This window comes from Salmo salar, chromosome ssa25 (assembly GCF_905237065.1).
Source record: "Salmo salar chromosome ssa25, Ssal_v3.1, whole genome shotgun sequence".
Taxonomy (NCBI): Eukaryota; Metazoa; Chordata; class Actinopteri; order Salmoniformes; family Salmonidae; genus Salmo; species Salmo salar.
The window spans coordinates 18183905-18206471 of NC_059466.1; the positions used below are offsets into that span (position 1 = coordinate 18183905).

Genomic DNA, 22567 nt, shown 5'->3' on the forward strand with positions numbered 1-22567 from the left:
ACTTATTGTGGGAAGCTTGTGGAAGGCTAACCGAAACATTTGACCCAGGTTAAACAATTTAAAGGCAATGCTACCAAATACTAATTGAGTGTATGTAAACTTCTGACGCACTGGGAATGTGATGAAAGAAAGAAAAGCTGAAATAAATCATTCTCTCTAATATTATTCTGTTTCACATTCTTAAAATAAAGTGGTGATCCTAACTGACCTAAAACAGAGAATTTTTACTAGGATTAAATGTCAGGAATTGTGAAACTGAGTTTAAATGGATTTGGCTAAGGTGTATGTAAACTTCCGACTTCAACTGTACATATTTGCAGAAATCCGTTCAACTGTATTTTGTGGCTTTTGCCTAATGCGTTCTAATGATCTAAAGTCATGCTGTTGCAACTGCCTGTAAACATGCAGTCCAGTTCAAAGTGAATGATGGCAGGCCCTTGTGGCAAATGGCTTGTTGGCATATAGACCTAGTGTACCTGATCGGTGTACCACACCGGTCTGCGTAGACTCTAGTCCTGGACGAGACAGATATTTTTATTAGGTTTAATTTACTGCAGTCTATTAATTGTCCAAATGCACAGCTGCTTTCCCACTCTATATTGCTATTGAATGTTTACAAATGCTTTAGAATGTTTGGGAAGTATGCATACGTGAAAACGTGAAAATGACCATATCTAAGTGCTTGCTTGTCCGATAATGTAAAACGAAGTGTCATTCTTCCTGGGGTGTATATTTTAATAAGATTTAATGTTGCTAAAATGCTGTCAGTTCCACTTGAATTGGAAATGGCTGCATTCTTTTTAATATGTTTATTATGATTAAGCTTGTCATCATATCCCCCATTTGCACAAAATACTTACTTGCCAGATTGCAATATAATATTTCATACACTAGCAGAGATGTGCGTACGCATCGTCTAAAAGTTGCGGGGAGTTGAGCAAATTGTCACGTTAAGTAAATTTTTTATAAATGACAAGTTTTGTGTGAACTGGCGCACGCACATTTTGGGGTATATTTTGTACGTACGCACAATTTATAAATGAGGCCCCTGGCAACCCAGGTGGGGAGGCAGAGAACAGCATTTCAAGCCACAACTTGGCTGCCACTCTGTCGGGAGTCGTGGGGTGGGGAGCAATTCCAGCTCCAGGTCCTCTCCAGTACAGGATAAAAATGAACACAACCGGATATATGAGGTGGCACCGCCTTTGAGAAACCTTTGAAAGAGTTTACGCGTTCTTTTCTCTTTATTTCAAATTCAAACCACAGTAGACATAAAAGACCTCTCCCTCTCGCACATGAAGATGGGGACGTTTACAACAGGCACAATGTCTCAAAGGCATGGCTTTGATTTGAGCAGAGTGGAGCTGAGTGGAGAGAGAGAGGTGGTGGGGACAGGCTGTCTGAGGCCACCACAGGTTTGTAGCCCGTGGCTCCATGTCAGGCAGCTATGACGACAGCCCTTGAGACTCTCCCTCCCTCGTTACGCAGCAGACTTTCCATCAACCTTTAAATCCATCTCATTCTGCCACTAATCGAGTGAACTAAGTGTGCCCACTTCTGAGCAGATCCGCGGAGACTCGCATTGGGCCCAGTTGTAGTCTGTCCGTCAGGGATGGTGGTCCTCTTTGTATGCCAGCAGACTCCTGAAGTCCTCCTTCCGAGCAGCCCAGGAATAGGAACTGGTGTCAACCTACAGTACAATACAGAGGAAAGAATGAAAGGCAGGATTAAGCTCTGGTGTCAACTGTCAACTTACAGTACAGAAGAAAGCAAGGCACACAGGCAGGATGAAGGGTGAGGAGAAACCGTAAAGAGAGAAATTAATTGTGAACTGAATGAAGCGTGTGCTAGCTAATCCCGTTCCTGTCATGTCAAAGTGTTAATTACCTTAACGTGATGTCTCCTCACCACGTATGGCCTTCTGCACAGTCCCTGTAGTTTCTTATAAAGCTGCTCAGGTGTAGAGTACAGATACTCCTCTGTTGGACAGAGCGAGGAAAGGAAAACATATTTTCATGAAAGAAAAACCTCAAAGCACAGGCTAGATACAGCGCACTTTCTTTATAATTAAAAATACATATTACACTGAACTGGGACAGGTTTTACATAATTAAACTAGTATTCTTTTTAAAGATTCATATTATTTATGCAAATCTAATTTAAGGAAGAGGCACAGCCACGGTGTTAAGAATCAGGTAAATTAGATGTTTTTGTTGTGCTCAGTAATCGTAGCTTTGACTTCAGCGTTCTATTTTGGTGATTTATTTTTCAGATTTACACCTTGAACATCTAAATACAACACATTTCTAGAAATACATTTTTTGGAGAATTAAACATCTTGCAATGGAATGGTGTATTAGCGTATTTGTGTAGTAATACCTGGGAATATTTCAGGATACACCAAAGCATTGGGGCAGAGTGGATAACAGCCACAATGAACAGCTTCTAGCCTGCAATATAACATTTTATAGTTTAGCTTCCTGTCAAAAGTATTGGCTTAAAAACAACAAGTGTGAAACACATTTGGGCACCAGTTGTATAACATAATCATTGTCTCAGAAATCCATTTGCTGAAAAAAGTGTGCTCCGGTCATGCAAAAGATAAAAAGTTGGTTTACTCTGTCCCCAAAATTGGAAAGTGAACACAATATCTGCCCCTAATAACTGCATGAGCTGAACAGCGTTGTCAAAATGGGTCCCATTGTGTCTTTGTTGACATTGGTTTCTTTTGATGCACAGTTCAGAATAAATGAAGTCCCACAGACTAGCTGGGGAAAGAAAGAATCCGGACATAGCACATTTCCCAGCAACGCAGTGGAACTCATCCCATTCTCAAAACGATGGGGAGAGAAAAGCATCTCTTTCGCTGTTACCTCACATCATCTGCAATGTTACAGGATGTTCAAAACCACCACAAAAGAGAACCTAAAATCCATCCAAATGGTTTTCAAATGTGAATAAGTTATTTGTGAAACGTTCATCTCCTGAAATAAACGTAGAGATAGAAAAGCCTGTTGGTATGGTACATAGAGCTTCCCTCCACTTTCACAGAACTTATCTGATCCTCACTGACCATTGCAGAAACCTGCCTATTTAAATTAGAATGTGCATCAATATTGATGACAATTTCACTCCTTTCCATCACTTTAGTACATCATTCTCGGGAGTTTAATTTCACGTTAAGACTAAAATGATGGGTGAAATCCTCACACGTATGCAATGACGCCATTCACTAGTCTGCACTCAAAATTTACCCAATATCCTCGAACAGGTTGGAAATTCTATCTACAACATCAGCTGCATCTTACTATTTAACAACGGCAATATTGCTCTTCTGTCGTCCTAGAAGGTTTGACAGGCAACAGTTTGTTCCTGGGAAACAGGGGTTTAATAAGTCAAACTACCTTTCGGCACCGTATGAAAGTGGTTAATGCTTTCTAATAGTCTAATTGCCTTTGCCTGCATTCCAAAGAATAGCATGGCTAATCAAGCTAATTTAAAGGTAGCAAGATGATAGCCCCCTAGTCTATGACAGCAAAATCTATGAAACCGATTATTAAGGTCAGTTCCATTTCAGTGGCGTAATGTGTAAGCGTGCAAATGGTTATAAGGCTTTCCATCTCAAATATAATTAGCCGATCATTTGGCTGGGGTAAATGACTTCTTCACTGCAGGGCATGAATAGGCGTCTGCTCACATCGCCAGACCATAATTAATCAGATTAGGGCCAAATTCCACAATAATGAGGATGAAACACATTGGTGACACCTCTGTCGGGCAATGTGACTGGACTGCTCTTTTTTGTTTATTATGCTCTTCAGAAGCCTACATGTCTGTTTATCCTTAAGCAGAGTGTGGAAATGAGAAACCCTTAACTATTTTCCTGTTTTGAACGCTATGTGAAGCTGATGAAATTGAACAGGTATTCTAAATCACTTGCTAACTTGAAAGGTTTGTAATGGAACACTCAACGAGCACCGATATCTATTTTGTTTACTTTCAAACAGGTGAGTGAAGCCGATTGGAAGCTGGAGGAAACATTTAACATCCTCATCCACCTGGACATCTCTCTTAGGAGAACCCAGTGTTGATATTCATCCATTCAATGTGCGTTTCTCTGTTGCCGAAAACACACACAAAGGGCCTCCACCGCATCCACAAGGTTTACTATCAATAGAGCTTCGTGGGTGGTCGTGTGTGTCTCAGATCCCCCTGGTTAGGATCAAAGGAAGTATAAAACATCATTGTACAAGACTCCCCCAGAGGGACATCCCTTCCTCAAACTCAGGACAGTGTTTTTCACAACCATAATTAACACAAGGCTTCCTTATTGTGCACAGCCAAGCTTCTAACGTGTTTTCAGCCAATCATTCTAAAATAGATTCCCACACTGCCTGCATGAAGCAATCCATAGAATTAACACACCACCAGGCTGGTGTTTTGGAAGATCACAACCTTCCTCTCTACTGAAGTGGCACTACTCTGGCTCCAGTCCTGCTCTACCTTGGCTGTAGGCAGGAGCTGACGAAACCCTTCAAACGCACAGCACAGGTGACTGAAGTTTGGTTTCATACGGTAGCAAGTCTCATCATACACTTTGGACTCTACCTCCCTAGAGGTAAAAACACCTAGAAATAAGAACTTTTTAGTTTAGATTTAATGAACTGTCACTTCATGTAGACAACATGTCAAATTCAAATGTTTACTTCACATGAAAGCCAAGCAAATTACTTTTCATTCACTCTTTCAGCAGTTCATGTTTTGTTGTGTCTTAAGTAGATATTAAAAGAAACCAACCAGGAGAGTGAGTTACTTACATGGCCACTCCAAAAAACTCATGCTTGGCTGTGGAGACCACCACGTCTGCCTGGCAGAGGACACGGAGGTAGTCTTCTTTACTGGGCATGAACCCCCAGTGGAGGACATGGTCATTCAGGTCCACTCTGGCCTCTGCAAAGATGTCTGAATGGGGGGGATGGGAGACTGATGTATATTATTCACAATAACCATATCTGTTACTGTATGAATGCTTTCATTTGATTGAGTAAAATGCCAGAGTGGACTGATTGACTTTGTCCAGTTGCTCGTTTCGCCAACTCTTTATAACCGATTAGATTCCCACATAAAGGACTTGAGTTTAACGGAGGATAAATTAAATGAAATAATGCAACAAAATGCATGTCATTGAAAAGCCATCTGTCCGTGACATTCTGGATTCATAATGAGTTCCATGCTGCTGTGTATTCCCAAAATAGTGATGACATCAGGAAGATGTTTCAGTGACCAAAAAGTGTTTGGAGAACAGTTCAGTGAAACAGGGAATGGACTGAATCCAGGAAAACAGAGGGAAAATCCTTTGAAAAACAGAGGTCAGAACTGAAGCTGAGGCATAAACTTTGGACTAAAAATGATATACAACATGAGATCGGGAGAAACAGGTGAGGGGTGAACATAATCAATACCGTGACCCTATTAAGAAAATCAAAGTAGATTAAAATTGTTCTAATGCGATTGCCTTCCGAGCAATCATAAACGTAATTACTAAATATGAGAAAAATTTACAGTCTCTCTTTCCATCTGTTTATGCTCCTATAAAAGTTTACATCCCAATATGAGAGAGTGTGTTTCCTGTAAGGATGTCTTTGCTTCCAGCCATGGGGCCAGAATGTGTATTAATTTACTTAACACTCAGTGGTGAATACATTGGAGTGTACTAAAGTCATTATAGCATCATCATCTACTAATGGGGAGCGGATTTGATCAATTAAACACTGTCCTGAGGGCTTAAAAAAAAACTGGCCTGTCAGACGACCTTAACCCCACACTTAGTCAAATTACCAATTACATTGAAAGCCATAACAATTACATACAGTATGCCTTGGGTGCACAACCTTATGCTACATCGTAAAAAACAAAGTATAGCTTTTCGCTCACCTTTCGAGAAGTTGTGCAAAGTTTTCAACTCACAGTTTTGAAACCAAACACCCACTGCTTTGAAAACAAGTGTCATTGCAAAACCAGAGCCCACTTAATCCTTTGCTTGTAAAATGAGTGTGTGTGTACCTGGTACGTCAGTGAAGGTCTCTCCCAGGACAGACAGTTGAAAGCCCAGGCCTCTCTCTTTCAGCTTCAGCAGCATCTTGAAGAAGAGCTCGGGGTCTTTGTCGTGTTCCCTTCAACCACAAACAGAATTCAGGGCCTTGATGGTGCTACGTACACACACACACAACAACACACACAGGACAGGCTCAGGACAGGCTCTGCTCTGGTGTGCGCTGGGCGTCCAAAGGCTTACCCCTCTCAGTACCATTCTGCTCTGTGATTTATTCACACAGAAACACACACACACACAGAGGCCAGGTTACACAAGGCAAGGCAGCAGCCAGAAAAAGAGAAAGATCATAGCACTCCCCAGAGGACACTTGACTGTGGTATCGATGCGGTGTGCAGTACGCCAGGTGGGGGATTTAACAAGCTGACAGACAGAGAGACAGAGATCCCTGTTGGCTCAGAGAGAGAAGCAGCCAGTCATCCTTGATGTGTTCAGTGCCTGGAAGGCCCTGCTTCTAGTTAACACAGGTGCTGTGTTCAGCTGTGGAGCAGATGTCATACTGTGCAAGTGGCCTGTCACTCACCATGCTAATCTGAAGGAGGGAACAGGGAGTACAGTCAACTGATCTAACAGGGGCGTCTGCACATTATCATTAAAAGCAGCTAGCATTAGCTCACACCTGCCTTTAGCGATGACAAAACAGGGAATCAGTGAAGGTCGATGACACAAATGTGTTTAGAGAGTAGCCTTGTGCCCTTACTAGTGCACTGTCATTTATGGTTTGTCACTAGCATAAACTGTAGAAAATGAATGAAGGTTGACTACATGTAAATGGCTGTATATCTCTGCTGGTTTCCCTCTGGAGCTGTAGGGGGTCCGCACCTGAGACTATACGGGTTGTGACTGGGAAGTGGTGTTGGAGGGCCAGTAGGGGGCACTCTTCCGTCTGGTGTAATAGAGCCCTCAAGGCCGAGGGCTAGTGATCTGCAAAGGGTGCCGTCCCCTGGATGTGACATTAAAATGTAGGTTCTGGCTCTCTCTGGTCACTAAACCTACCATGGCGCTCACTAAACGTCCCGGGCCGTCTCCGGGTGGTACGGCAGGTAAAAACACATCTGACACTCTGCTCCTCAACACGGGGGCAGCTCAGCGGTGCGTGATCAGTCCCCTCCTGTACTCCCTGTTCACCCATGACTGCATGGCCAAGCACAACTCCAACGCCATCATTACGTTTGCCGACAACACAACAGTATTAGGCCTGATCACTGACAACGATGAGACAGCCTATAGGGAGGAGGTCAGAGACCTGGCAGTGTGGTGCCAGGATAACAACCTCTCCCTCAACGTGATCAAGACAAAGGAGATGATCGTGGACTACAGGAAAAGGAGGGCCGAGCACGTCCCCATTCTCATGGACAGGGCTGTAGTGGAGCAGGTTGAGAGCTTCAAATTTCTTGGTGTCCACATCTCCAACAAACTATCATGGTTCAAACATGCCAAGACAGTCGTGAAGAGGGCACAACAAAGCCTATTGCCCCTCAGGAGACTGAAAAGATTTGGCATGGATCCTCAGATCCTCAAAAGGTTCTACAGCTGCACCATCAAGAGCATCCTGACTGGTTGCATCACAGCCTGGTATGGCAACTGCTCGGCCTCCGACCGCAAGGTGCTACAGAGGGTAGTGCGTACAGCCCAGTACATCACTGGGGCCAAGCTCCCTGCCATCCAGGACCTCTATACCAGGTGGTGTCAGAGGAAGGCCCTAAAAATTCCCAAAGACTCCAGGCACCCTAGTCATAGACTGTTCTCTCTGCTACCGCACGGCAAGCGGTACCGGAGCGCCAAGTCTAGGTCCAACAGGCTTCTTAACAGCTTCTACCCCCAAGCCATAAGACTCCTGAACAGCTAATCAAATGGCTACCCGGACTATTTTCATTGACCCCCCCCCCCATTTTTACGCTGCTGCTACTCTCTGTTTATTATCTATGAATAGTCACTTTATCTCTACCTACATGTACATATTACCTCGACCTGTATATAGCCTCGTTAGTGTTACTTTTCTATTTTTTACAGTTTATTTTTATTTTAGAAAATACTTTCTTAACACTTATTTTTCTTAAAACTGCATTGTTGGTTAAGGGCTTGTAAGTAAGCATTTCACTGTAAGGTCTACAGTAGCTTCAGATGTAAAGAAACACTGTCCTCTCTCCACTTACAATCACGGTCCTCTCTCCACTTACAATCACGGTCCTCTCTCCACCTACAATCACGGTCCTCTCTCCACCTACAATCACGGTCCTCTCTCCACCTACAATCACAGTCCTCTCTCCACTTACAATCACGGTCCTCTCTCCACTTACAATCACGGTCCTCTCTCCACTTACAATCACAGTCCTCTCTCCACTTACAATCACTGTCCTCTCTCCACATACAATCACTGTCCTCTCTCCACTTACAATCACTGTCCTCTCCACTTACAATCACTGTCCTCTCCACTTACAATCACTGTCCTCTCCACTTACAATCACTGTGTGTTGAGTATTCTGGTGTAAAATGGCTGCCATGCATGACTCTACACACTGAAGCGACACATTAATGGATGGTTGAAAGTTTCAGGCTTTTGAGTTGCACCCCGCAAAGCACTACAATATACATACCCTTCGTAACACCACACATTGTATTTTATCACCAACATATCTCTGAATTGTAATAATCGACTGTACTCTATAACATTTTTGTGATGGATAGTGTGTGAAGGTCAAACGCCTTCTACAAAGCAGCATCATTCAGACAGATCCCTCCTAATGCTACCTCCACAGGATCTCCTTAGGTGAGGTATTATAGGAGCTTATTTATTCTCATTCTCAGCTCTCAAATTCATTGGCTTCCCCTGTGGATAAAAGCTAATTCCCTTATTTCCTACCCTTTTTAACTCCTTATGCGAGGCATGAATCCCTATTCCCCCATTACAGATAGAGAGGAGGACAATGAGTGAATGAGACGGTGATAATAATGCACTGTGCACTAGGCTACCATCCCCCTCTGTAGGAAAATGAGTGTTAATTAATGTGTGGGATATGACTATCAGGAAGAACCTCTCTCTCAAAACACACACACACACACACACACACACACACACACACACACACACACACACACACACACACACACACACACCTCGGCAGCGTATCACAGTGCGAGCCCTGACTCCCCACTGATGCCCTAGATCTGTTAATGAGGACCGTTAACCCCCAGCGACAGTCAACCAAGTCGGAGGGAGCTGTCATCCCACTGATTAGAGGGAGAGTGACAAACAAAGGCTACTTGGCATCTTCACAAAATCAGCCACACTGCCAATACACACCACTAATCTGCTGCTGAGGCACATCAAGGACGTTTTCTAAGGTACAGTACAGTTTACAGTCAGAACTCCCTCAAGTCAACTGAACTGATGTTTCCCTCCAACTATCCCATTCCCATCAGGTGTGCTATCATCCAACATCAACAGTTACCCTGTATTCTGCTAGTCTGGTCTCGAGAGATACGAGGTCGGTACATCTTCCGCGTGCTTAATTCTCCCTCCTAAGTTTACAGCTCCGACTAACGCTATTTTTCTCTTTATGCACTTACTTTATATGAGTCCTTTGTGGTGCGTTATCACCCCTGTGACCTCACAGATGAATGCAGATGAAGCCGGGTAAAATGATCAAGTAAAAAGTATGTTCCGTACTACCCAGAAAAACCTCATTAATATGTATCACGTAGCAGCCAAAAGAAAATAAGATCCTCTCATTTAGAAATCTATGATTAAATATTCTCCTTTATGTTGCACCCAAGAGGTGCGTTTTAAAATTCAAATACTATTTACTCCAATGCACAATGTGAAATGAGCCCAATCACCAGAAACCAAAGGACTGCGCACTAATTAAGGGGACACTTGAAAGACAAAGAGTTGGTTGTTGAAGATAGACCAACATGCAGTATGGAGCGGACCGAGGAGATTCTTCCATTCAAAGGCCTGACAACATGCACCACTGTAGATAGTGGTGATTTTCAAATCATAAGTCTAGGAGAACTACAAAGGGTTAGACATTTCTTAAAATAGAACTAACTTTGGGAACGGCAACAGGCTGCATCTTCACACACAAATACATATCCTTCAGTGCCTGCTGCCTACCACAATGTACCGCCCCACATGACATCGTCTCACTGGAGTATAATGCCTCTAGGTTCAGACTCACAAATGCTGAAGAATGGCCATATAGCATGACAAACAACACATTGTAGTGATGACTCTGAAAAAAACAGAACTGCCCCTTACAACACAAAAAATAAGCGAGTCAATCAGCTCACACCCCTGTATTTAACTTCTATTTCCTGGTCCTATGTCAATCAGTCCTGAGTGTTGGTTGAGGTCAGGTTGGCGGCCTGAGGCCATGCCAGGGGAAAGCCCAGAGCAGGATGGGTGGAGGTCAATACTGATAGACTCTGTTGGCACATCACTGGACGAATCTGTGCGTCAGCACTTAATGACCAGTGGTCCGTCTGGACAGGGATTATCCGAAAAACAACAAACAATACACCCAGGCACCTCAGTAACGTTAGGCTAGCCCCTCTCGCAGGGTGTCCTATAATCAGGAATCAAGAATAGCGTCATATACTCCATAACATCCTGAGGGTGTTACACACCGCCGCGATGTGTTTCTTTTTCTCGATTATCTGCTGTGTGCCTACATGACCTACACATCTTGATTGCGTTGTTTGTTTTGCAATCAGAAATACTGCAGGAGGACAATCCTCTTGAGGTAAAAGCTGATCCTGATGAACCTTAGACGGAGTTAAAGCCCCTGGTAGCAGAGATTTAGCCTCCGCCCTGCTATGCTCTTCTCTCCCGCTGGTTATTATCATCACTACTGTGGCACGAAGCCATCTTCACCTGTAAAACAGCTGTCCTGTCCTCTGGTGGGGCTGATCTGATCCCACTGGCCTGGCCTGGCCGCCCGGGCCATTGCCTGCAATAAGACAGTCCTGTAATCTGAGGATGAACGCCTATCCAGGCCACACACAGATTAACAATCTGCAACCAATGATGAGCACAAAAAAGTGAGGGCAGAGATAGTAAAAATGTAAGAGAATGAAATGCAACAAACTGTGAGCAGCATCAATCGAGGAGATTATCTGGGCTGCTCGCTCTCTCTCTCTTTCCTCTCTCTCTCTCTCTCTCCCCCTCGCTCGCCCACTGTAAATCCTAATTTACCCCAGAATAAGCCAAGGTTTATGAAGCCTGGATGTTGGAAGCGATAATCCATCTGTGTTTTGCTCAGTTTAGAGGAGATTACATGATGGGTGCTTTTGTTACTGATATAAGAGTAGGTGAAAAACAGACACCCGACCCATGCAAACACAGAGAGGGAGGGATAATGGAGAATGGCAATGATTCCTACAATGGCAAATCGCGACGCCAGCGAGGAACTACGGCACTGGTGGTCTTTGCGGTTGTTAATCTGATTTACGGACATGTTTTGGTGAGGAAACTAAGCCTCGCTGCCGAAAGGAGAATGGAGTCAGAGGAGAAAAATGTGAATCCACAGAAAATCTGTTGTCTTTCCTCTCCAACACAGATGAGCCAGAGATAGAGAAATGGTGTGCCAAAAAAGGGGCCTACACTACTCTGAACAATGTAAAGGATATTTCTGCTTACGTAAAAGAAAAACATTCCCAAATCCACCCAGAGTATCTTGAAACTTCCCCCTAACTGTTACACAAGTCATGTTTTAATATGCCATTTCATTTAACGTATGTTTTTACATTCTATGGCTAATGTTGACTGGGAAACCACACAGTAAGAGCATACCTGTTTATAGAAATTCTTAGTAAAGGCCTTAAAGCTTAAACTCAAAACACAACCAATAATATCTAGCTAGTTTCCACTCTTTTTATGACATTGTTACACAAAAACGTGTTAGTAATTTTCCATGCCCTCGGTTTGTTGTCAAACAACACTCTGATGATCCAAAGCAAATAACTCTCCGCAGGGTTGGTACATACGTACATTGCTGTTAGAGAGGTATTTCCAGGTCATTCTAGTTCCAGAATAGGCCTACGACATGATCTTTGGATTATGGTTTGCATGACTGCTTTGTTCTAAGACATGCCATGCGATGCCAGGAGCGGCAAACACAGCAAATCAAGCAAGGTAACAACAACCCAGTTGCCAAACGTGTTTGCTGTTTTTGTAAATCATGACAGGTGTTTTGATATGCTAACACGCTAGCCTTCACGGTAGGTTCCAAACACTTTCTTCATGTTTCTTAGTTCTGAAACAAATAACCTCTATCCATAGGATTTTCCTAGAGTCCTTACAAAACATAACCATATATGGTTAACATTGAACATTACTTCAGAAAGTATTCATAACCCTTGACTTGTTCCACATTTTTCTTGTGTTACAGCCCAAATTCAAAATTGATTAAATGGAATACATACACAAAAATTCACACCCCTGAGTGAATATTTGTTAGAATCACCTTTGGCAGCGATTACAGCTGTGAATCTTTCTGGGTAAGTCTATAGGAGCTTTGCACACCTGGATTGTGCAATATTTCCACACATGTATTTTTTTTATTCTTCAAGCTCTGTCATTTTGGTTGTTGATCATTGCTAGACAGCCATTTTCAAGTCTTGCCATAGATTTTCATTCTGATTTAAGTCAAAACTGTAACTAGGCCACTCAGGAACATCAAATGACATCTTGGTAAGCAACTCCACTGTATATTTGAAATTGTGTTTTAGGTTATTATCCTGCTGAAATATTAATGTCTCTCAGTGCCTGTTGGAAAGCAGACAACCAGGTTTTCCTCTAGGATTGTGCCTGTACTTAGCTCTATTCCGTTTCTTTTTATCCTAAAAAAAACCTCCCTTGCCCATAACATGATGCAGCCACCACCATACTTGAAAATATAAAGAGTGGTAATCAGTGTGTTGGATTTGCCCCAAACGTAATGCTTTGTATTCAGGACATAAAGTTAATTTCTTTGCCACAATTTTAGCAGTTTTACTTTAGTGCCTTACTGCAAACAGGATGCATGTTTTGGAATATTTTTATTCTGTACAGGTTCCGTCTTTTCTCTCTGTCATTTAGGTTAGGATTGTGGAGTAACTACAATGTTGTTGATCCATCCTCAGTTTTTTTCTCCTATCACAGCAATTACTCTGTAACCTTTTAAAGTTACCATTGGTCTCATGGTGACATCCATGAGCGGTTTCCTTCCTCTCCGGCAACTGAGTTAGGAAGGACGTCCGTATCTTTGTAGTGACTGGGTGTATTGATACACCATCCAAAGTGTAATTAATAACTTCATTATGCTCAAAGGGATATGCAATGTCTGCTTCTTTTATTTTAACACATCTACCAATAGGTGCACTTCTTTGCGAGCCATTGGAAATTCGTCCATGGTCTTTGTGGTTGAACCTGTGTTTGAAATGTACTGCTTGACTGAGGTACCTTACAGATAATATATATGTGTGGGGTACAGAGATTAGGTAGTCATTCAAAATCATGGTAAACACTATTATTGCACACATGTAACTTGTTATGTGACTTGTTAAGCACATTATTAATCCTGAACTTATTTAGGCTTGCCATAACAAAATGGTTGAATACTTATTGACTTAAGACATTTCAGCTTTTCATTTTTGTATTAATTTATAAACATTTCTAAAAGCATAATTCCACTTTGACATTATGGGGTATTGTGTGTAGGCCAGCGACACAACATCTCAATTGAATCCAATCAGGCTGTAACACAACAAAATCTGTAGTAAGTCAAGAGATGTGAATACTTTCTGAAGGCACTGTATGTGTGTTCTTGTGTGTGTATCTATCTCAAGTGTAGAGATGAGAAGACATCAACTCACCACCTATGAGGCCAGACGATATGAAGAGGTCTGACGTGGCTCTCTTCTCCTCCTCCATCCCCCTCTTCCTTCCCTCCCCCAGGCCCTCGCTCTTCCCTGGGGTGAGAAGGAGCCTCGGCCTGCCCGGTGCCTTCCCTCTGATCCCGGATGGCAGCCTCTGGCTCTGGGCTCAAGCACAGCGCTTTGGGAGCCGGAGGGGAGCTGAGACTGAGAAGTCCCTCCTTTTCCTCTTCTACTGGACTTAGTAGTACTTCAGGTCTGCTGTGGTTAAATCAAAGTGACTCATGAAGACATACATACATACATACATACATACATACATACATACATACATACATACATACATACATACATACATACATACATACATACATACATACATACATACATACATACATACATACATACTGCGCCACTTCATAATGTGATAAAGACATAAATACACTATGGTATGACCCTTGATGATGATCCGGCAGTATATTATTATATACTGAACAGAAATCTAAACGAAACATTTAAAAAGTGTTTCATGAGCTGAAATAAAAGTTTGCATAACTTTTCCATAGGCACAAAATGCAAAAATGTATTTCGCAAAAATGTGGGTACAATATATTTACATTCCTGTTAGTGAGCATTGCTCATTTGCCAAGATAATTGATCCACCTGACAGGTGTGGCATATCAAGAAGCTGATTAAACAGCATGTTCATTACTCAGGTGCACCTAGTGCTGGGAACAATAAAAAGGCCACTCTAAAATGTGCAGTTTTCACAACACAATGTCACAGATGTCTCAAGTTGAAGGAGCATACAATTGCCATGCTGACTGCAGGAATGCCTACCAGAGCTGTTGCCAGATAATTTCTTTACCAAAATCCGCCTCCAACGTAATTTTACAGAAATTGGCAGTACGTCCAACTGGCCTCACAAGCGCAGACCACGTGTAACCACGGCAGCCTCCACATCCGGCTTCTTCCCCTGCGGGATCGTCTGAAACCAGCCACCCGGACAGCTGATGAAATTGTGTCACAACCAAAGAATTTCTGCACAAACTGTCAGGAACGGTCTCAGGGAAGCTCATCTGTGTGCTCGTCGTCCTCACCAGGGTCTTGACCTTACTGCAGTTTGGCTGATTTACAAACATGAACTGTTACTGAAATTGTTGCATGTTGCGTTTATATACAGTTGAAGTCAGAAGTTTACATACACTTAGGTTGGAGTCATTAAAACTCCTTATCTCAACCACTCCTCAAATTTCTTGTCAACAAACTATAGTTTTGGCAAGTCGGTTAGGACATCTACTTTGTGCATGACACAAGTCATTTTTCCAAGACTTGTTTACAGACAGATTATTTCACTTCCAGAAAATGCTGATAATTCCAGAAATGATGTCATGGCTTTAGAAGCTTCTGATAGGCTAATTGACATAATTTGAGTCAATTGGAGGTGTACCTGTGGATGTATTTCAAGGTCTACGTTCAAACTCAGTGCCTCTTTGCTTGACCTCATGGGAAAATCAAAAGAAATCAGCAAAGATCTCAGATATAAAATTGTAGACCTCCACAAGTCTGGTTCATCCTTGTGAGCAATTTCCAAACGCCTGAATGTACCACGTTCATCAGTACAAATAATAGTACGCAAGTATAAACACCATGGGACCACGCAGCCGTCATACCGCTCAGGAAGGAGATGCATTCTGTCTCCTAGAGATGAACGTACTTTGGATCGAAAAGTGCAAATCATGCCTAGAACAACAGCAAAGGACCTTGTGAAGATGCTGGAGGAAACAGGTAACAAAGTATCTATATCCACATTAAAATGAGTCCTATATCGTCATAACCTGAAAGGCGCTCAGCAAGGAAGAAGCCACTGCTCCAAATCCACCATAAAAAAGCCAGACTATGGTTTGCAACTGCACATGAGGACAGAGATCGTACTTTTTGTACAAAATCGTACAAAAATACAACTGTTTGGCCATAATGACCATCGTTTAGTTTGGAGGAAAAAGGGGGAGGCTTGCAAGCTGAAGAACACCATCCCAACCGTGAAGCACGGGGGTGGCAGCATCATGTTGTGGGGGTGCTTTGCTGCACGGGGGACTGGTGCACTTCACAAAATAGATGCCATCATGAGGCAGGAAAATGATGTGGATATATTGATGCAACATCTCAAGACATCAGTCAGGAAGTTAAAGCTTGGTCGCAAATGGGTCTTCCAAATGGACAATGACCCCAAGCATACTTCCAAATTTGTGGCAAAATGGCTTAAGGACAACAAAGTCAAGTTATTGGAGTGGCCATCACAAAGCCCTGACCTCAATCCCATAGAAAATGTGTGGGCAGAACTGAAAAAGTGTGTGTGAGCATGGAGCCCTACAAACCTGACTCAGTCACACCAGCTCTGTCTGGAGAAATGGGCCAAAATTCACCCAAGTTATTGTGGGAAGCTTGTGGAAGGCTACCCAAAACGTTTGACCCAAGTTAAACAATTTAAAGGCAATGCTACCAAATACTAATTGAGTGTATGTAAACTTCTGACCCACTGGGAATGTGATGAAAGAAATAAAAGCTGAAATAAATAATTGTCTCCACTATTATTCTGACATTTCACATTCTTTAAATAACCTAAGACAGGGAATTAAATGTCAGGAATTGTTAAAAACTGAGTTTAAATGTATTTGGCTAAGATGTATGTAAACTTCAACTGTATTTTTGTTGAGTGTATTATGACACTTTTTTTTTTTACAATAAAGAGTTTCATAAAACATTTAAAGAATAAACATGTCAGTCATTTCTCATAGCCTCCACTTAGTCTATCACTGTTGTATTACCGTGGAGCCTCTGGCCTGCCTGGAGACATGGGTTAACCCTGTGAGGCTTGTGGGGCTCTGAGGTCATCAACATGATGCTGGCCTGTGATGGAGATGGAGCTTGTGTTCTAGGAATATTGTTTAAATGCATTTACCCACTGTTCAATTTCACAGCAATCGAAGTAGATATGAAAATCTCCTCATAGAACTGTATCCATCTCGTGCATTGTGAATGGTTTGCTTCACTAATGAAAACAAAAAATGGAGAAGATCTTCTGACGCTACCGAAAGCCTCTGTCTTTGTCAGGTTGCTTTGCTTGGAGAGGCAGACTTGGATGAGGAAGAGAACAAGCACGGAAAGATGCTGATGTCATTGACGAAGGAATGGGAAACACATTTAAAGTGTTGGCACCAAGGCAAGTGTTCGTGGCTAGGGTGAATTTATAAAGGCAGGAGCCACTGCTTTTCATGCTACAGAGTGGCATAGACCGAGGGTCTTGTTACTGTTCTAGTCAATCTAGAGATCCAGTCTACTTATTACTTCTGGATGATACCACAAGGCCAGACCAAGATTAGGCCAATAAGTATTTAGTCAAGAATTGCTGGTTCACAGAGGAATTGTCATTGGCTTTATAAATACCTGTATTTTTCCAGTGGGTGAGGAAGACAAAGATACAGTATATCAAAGCATACCGCCCACAGCCTTGGTCTTTCTTAGCAACTACACCTGAATGAACCAGCAACTATTGTAGCAAATACAGTGGAGTTTAGGCCCATCCTGAATTTCATTAAAAGCTTGTTACTGATGCCAGAAGAATCCTGTGGTGAGAATGACATCACGGCGTGACGAATCTCCGCTAACAGATTTAGCAACGTTACCATAAGATGTTCATGGTGTTTATGGCTTTTTTATATATATATATTTCTGGAAAAGTCATCTACAATTAAGCAATGGGTGTGGTAGCCTATCGGCTACAGTATATGGTTCCACGGCACTTCATTGGGTAAAACCAGTTTCCTAATGTCAACTTCCTTAATCATCTACCTCAAGCACTACTGTCTTTCACATAACGAATCCTTCTTGAGGAAAGAGACTGAAGAGAGGGTGATAATATTGCCTTAGGTGTGGAAAGATTAGCATAAAAAATGCATGAAAACATATGGCTAGGCTAGGGGACAAATGTTAAGCACTGTCCGTCTCTAGCAATGCACTTGCGTTATTAGAATCTATAAAGCCTTTCTTTTCAGAGCTGTGTTGCTGAAATCAAGCAGCAAGACGTTACCTTGACAAGGCATTGATAAACCTGACAAAGTGGGATAGAGTGGGCAGATGGATAAAGAACCTAACCGATATGGACATGGGATGGCCTCTGCCGTACAGCTGGACTGTGGAGCTGACAAAGAGCCACTTGTGGTTAGGTATGACCAATGAGGCTGCCTCACAGCCCCCTGGGAATATTTCATTCGATAAGCCATTTTAAAAATTGGATGAAGGGGTTTAGACTAGGGGCAATAAAAACGCTGCCGTATCTACCGGCAGAGAGCGAGTGAGAGAGAGGGAAAAAGAGGGAGAGAGAGCGGTACTTAGGGAGAATGCCGCCAATTAGCTTATTTATAAATCAACAGCAATTTCTGTGATGGCTTTACCTCTGCATTTGATTAAATGTGAAAGGATGAAGGGGGGAGTCAAAGTCAAAAATCATTTGATCTAATTTCCTTTATTGGCAATAATCACAAGTGTCTCTCCCACTGGGTAATGAAAAACGGCAGTGATCTTGAGCCACGGTGAGAATGGGCTCTGTTCTGCTCTGGGGACGGAGGAAAATGGAGGCCTCTGGGCTGTACACTCACACAGTAGCATTATACAGGCTAGCCAAGGACTGTTTGGTACATAAATAATGTACAACCTCACATGAAACACGTACCCAAAGAAGACCAAAGTGCTGCTTGCTAATATGATAAGTATTAGCTATGACAATGACTCATTGTAGGTGATGGGGTTTCTTCTTTGTTTGTGAGGTTGAGGTCAAATCTATAGCACATGTGGTACCAGGAGTTGATCAACATAGGATCCCAATAAGTAACTGAGTTAGAACTAAACACAGAGTCTTGTTTTTAATGACAACAGACACCACTGTTGAGGTGATCTAAGGACACTCCTGGTCCTTCCAGGATGAATCTGACCTGACAAAGTAGGAGTGAGTGTTCAGAGTAGTACAGAATACAAGGCACGGAACCATCCAAAGGTTTAGCATCAAGGTTACTGTCCTGGGGGCATCACTTCAAAACAATCTCATCAGCATAATCCCCAAAACTAGCCATTTAGCCCATCTAATAGTGGCTTGATGAGGGACGGCCAAGCCAGTCAGCTACTCTTTAGCCGTTCCTGAGGCAGCCAGAGCACTGGGAGAAGCCTCAGCCTCCGTGGCACGGACAGAGCAGGTCATTAAAGCCCATTAAGATCTACATTACAGTCATTATGAGGCTGGCGAGCTGACCCTTTAGTCAGAAACTATCGGTGCAGTCCACTCTGCAGCACTCTTATGAGGGATGCTGGTCTACTCGATATGGCATGGTGATAGGAGGCTACGGTCAGCGAGAGGGCCCAGGGGGGGAATTCCCCACGAGTGTTCTGACTTAGACAGAGATTAAGGTGGAAGGGGAGCGAGGAGGATGGAGGAGGATGGAGGACGTTTTGCCTTGAGTATCATGGATGACTGTAGAGCTCAGAGCCTGAGACACCCAAAAGTCACAAAATAATAGGGAGTTTTTTGTGGTGGTTATTGTGGGAAAATTATGACATTATGTAACATGCATATGGCTTGCAAAATGTGACATCGGGAACAAGCGGCTTACACCAGAGGCACAGAAGCCCAGACATCTGCTGTGGAGCGCAGATCGGGTGGTAATACCCTCCGATACACAAAATATAACCTGTCCACTCAATGTTTTTCATCCAGGTTGAGCTTCGGATATGAAAATCCCCATGTTAGGATTTGATTTGTTGTCACAAACACAGAGAGGGATATGGAAGTTCCATAATACATTGCAAACAAGAGCGAAAAAAAAGTACAATGTAAAGCATAGATCCCTCAGAAATATCCAACTGACCTCCGTCCTCAAAATAGTAGTGACCGTTTTCCTCTGTGGCATTAAACCATTATCTTTAACTGGGTTGGAACTAGGATTGCAAAGGGAGGGTAAATTACTGGAAACTTTCAAAGTCGACTAGTAAATTACCAGAATTTGGGTAAATTAAGTTAAGTTTTGGGGGGAAATTTTATAAGATGACATCTAGTGGCCTTTTTGGGTACTTCAGATTATCATAGGTGTCTGTAATTATCTCGCCCTTTGTGTGGCCTTAATACATGTACAATATACAATTGTTATATTAAATACAAATGTTTAATAAAAACATGTATGACAAAGCTGTATAAATATAAAACATTAACTTAGTGAATACCATTGGTGTATGAGGGTTTCAGTATGAAACAGGGCAGCAGGTAGCCTAGCGGTTAAGAGGGTAGGCCAGTAACCGAAAGGTTGCTGTCTCGAATCCCCGAGCTGACTAGGTGAAAAATCTGTCATTGTGCCCTTGAGCAAGGCACTTAACCCTAATTGCTCCTGTAAATCGCTCTGGATAAGAGCACCTGCTAAAACATAAATATCCTTTACGTATTTTCTTAGACACTTTTGTTTATTTTACTGTCAAAATGTTGTAAATATTTCGGTGCCAAACTGGTGGCAGTTGTGAAAAAAGTCAATAGTTTGAGTTAATTGAAAATAATGCCATTCTTGATTAGATGCTTTTTTCATTAATTAGGCTATTTTCTCTTGAACAGAATGGACACAGATAAAAAATGTTTATATATATATATAATTCCTGACATTTAATCCTAAGTAAAAATTCCCTGTCTTATGTCAGTTAGGATCACCACTTTATTTTAAGAATGTGAAATGTCAGAATAATAGTAGAGAGAATGATTTATTTCAGCTTTTATTTCTATCATCATATTCCCAGTGGGTCAGAAGTTTACATACACTCAATTAGTATTTGGTAGCATTGCTTGTAAATTGTTTAACTTGGGTCAGACGTTTCGGGTAGCCTTCCACAAGCTTCCCACAATAAGTTGGGTGAATTTTGGCCCATTTCTCCTGACATAGCTGGTGTAACGGAGTCGGGTTTGTAGGCCTCCTTGCTCGCACACGCTTTTTTCAGTTCTACCCACAGATTTTCTATAGGATTGAGGTCAGGGCTTTGTGATGGCCACTCCAATACCTTGACTTTGGAAGTATGCTTGGGGTCATTGTCCATTTGGAAGACCCATTTGCGACCAAGCTTTAACTTCCTGACTGATGTCTTGAGATGTTGCTTCAATATATCCACCTAATTTTCCTCCCTCATGTTGCCATCTATTTTGTGAAGTGCACCAGTCCCTCCTGCAGCAAAGCACCCCCACAACATGATGCTGCCATCACCATGCTTCACGGTTAGGATGGTGTTCTTCGGCTTGCAAGCCTCCCCCTTTTTCCTCCAAATATAACGATGGTCATTAAGGCCAAACAGTTCTATTTTTGTTTCATCAGACCAGAGGACATGAAAAAAAAGTACGATCTCTGTCCTCATGTGCAGTTGCAAACTGTATCTGTTTTTTTATGCCGGTTTTCGAGCAGTGGCTTCTTCCTTGCTGAGCGGCCATTCAGGTTATGGCAATATAGGACTCATTTTACTGTGGATATAGATACTTCTGTACCTGTTTCCTCCAGCATCTTCACAAGGTCCTTTGCTGTTGTTCTGGGATTGATTTGCACTTTTCGCACCAAAGTACGTTCATCTCTAGGAGACAGAACACGTCTCCTTCCTGAGCAGTATGACGGCTGCGTGGTCCCATGGTGTTTATACTTGCGTACTATTGTTTGTACAGATGAACGTGGTACCTTCAGGCGTTTGGAAATTGCTCCCAAGGATGAACCAGACTTGTGGAGGTCTTGTCTGATTTCTTTTGATTTTCACATGATGTCAAGCAAAGAGGCACTGATTTTGAAGGTAGGCCTTGAAATACATCCACAGGTACACCTCCAATTGACTCAAATAATGTCAATTAGCCTTTCAAAAGTTTCTAAAGCCATGACATCATTTTCTGGAATTTTCCAAGCTGTTTAAAAGGCACAGTGAACTTAGTGTACGTAAACTTCTGACCCACTGGAATTGTGATTTAGTGAATTATAAGTGAAATAATCTGTAAACAATTGTTTGAAAAATGACTTGTGTCATGCACAAAGTAGATGTCCTAACCAACTTGCCAAAACTATAGTTTGTTAACAAGAAATTTGTGGAGGGGTTGAAAAACAAGTTTTAATGACTGCAACCTAAGTGTATGTAAACGTCCAACTTCAACTGTACATATGAGATGAGTAATGCAAGATATGTAAACATTATTAAGTTACTTAAGATAGTATAGAATACAGTATATACATATGAGATGAGTAATGCCAGATATGTAAACATTATTAAGTTACTTAAGATAGTATAGAATACAGTATATACATATGAGATGAGTAATGCAAGATATGTAAACATTATTAAGTTACTTAACATAGTATAGAATACAGTATATACATATGAGATGAGTAATGCCAGATATGTAAACATTATTAAGTTACTTAAGATAGTATAGAATACAGTATATACATATGAGATGAGTAATGCCAGATATGTAAACATTATTAAGTTACTTAAGATAGTATAGAATACAGTATATACATATGAGATGAGTAATGCAAGATATGT

The 22567-nt window shown here is 42.0% G+C and overlaps 1 protein-coding gene across 4 annotated transcripts in view; it reads right to left on the reverse strand.

The window, feature by feature from the left end:
- Positions 1-1220: 1220 nt before the first annotated feature.
- The window catches only part of gtdc1 (glycosyltransferase-like domain containing 1), a 41107-nt gene continuing 19760 nt past the window's right edge, over positions 1221-22567 (reverse strand). For 2 of the 4 annotated variants that reach the window (XM_014173507.2, XM_014173510.2), the window contains 6 exons: positions 13970-14230; positions 6064-6173; positions 4818-4962; positions 2380-2450; positions 1888-1979; positions 1221-1690 (listed from right to left, as the gene is read on the reverse strand). In XM_014173507.2, coding sequence (XP_014028982.1) covers positions 1607-1690; positions 1888-1979; positions 2380-2450; positions 4818-4962; positions 6064-6173; positions 13970-14230 — 763 coding nt within the window. In that variant the 3' untranslated portion in view covers positions 1221-1606. The remainder of the gene's footprint in view (positions 1691-1887; positions 1980-2379; positions 2451-4817; positions 4963-6063; positions 6174-13969; positions 14231-22567) is intronic. The other 2 variants (XM_014173508.2, XM_014173509.2) reach the window with 2 other exon arrangements.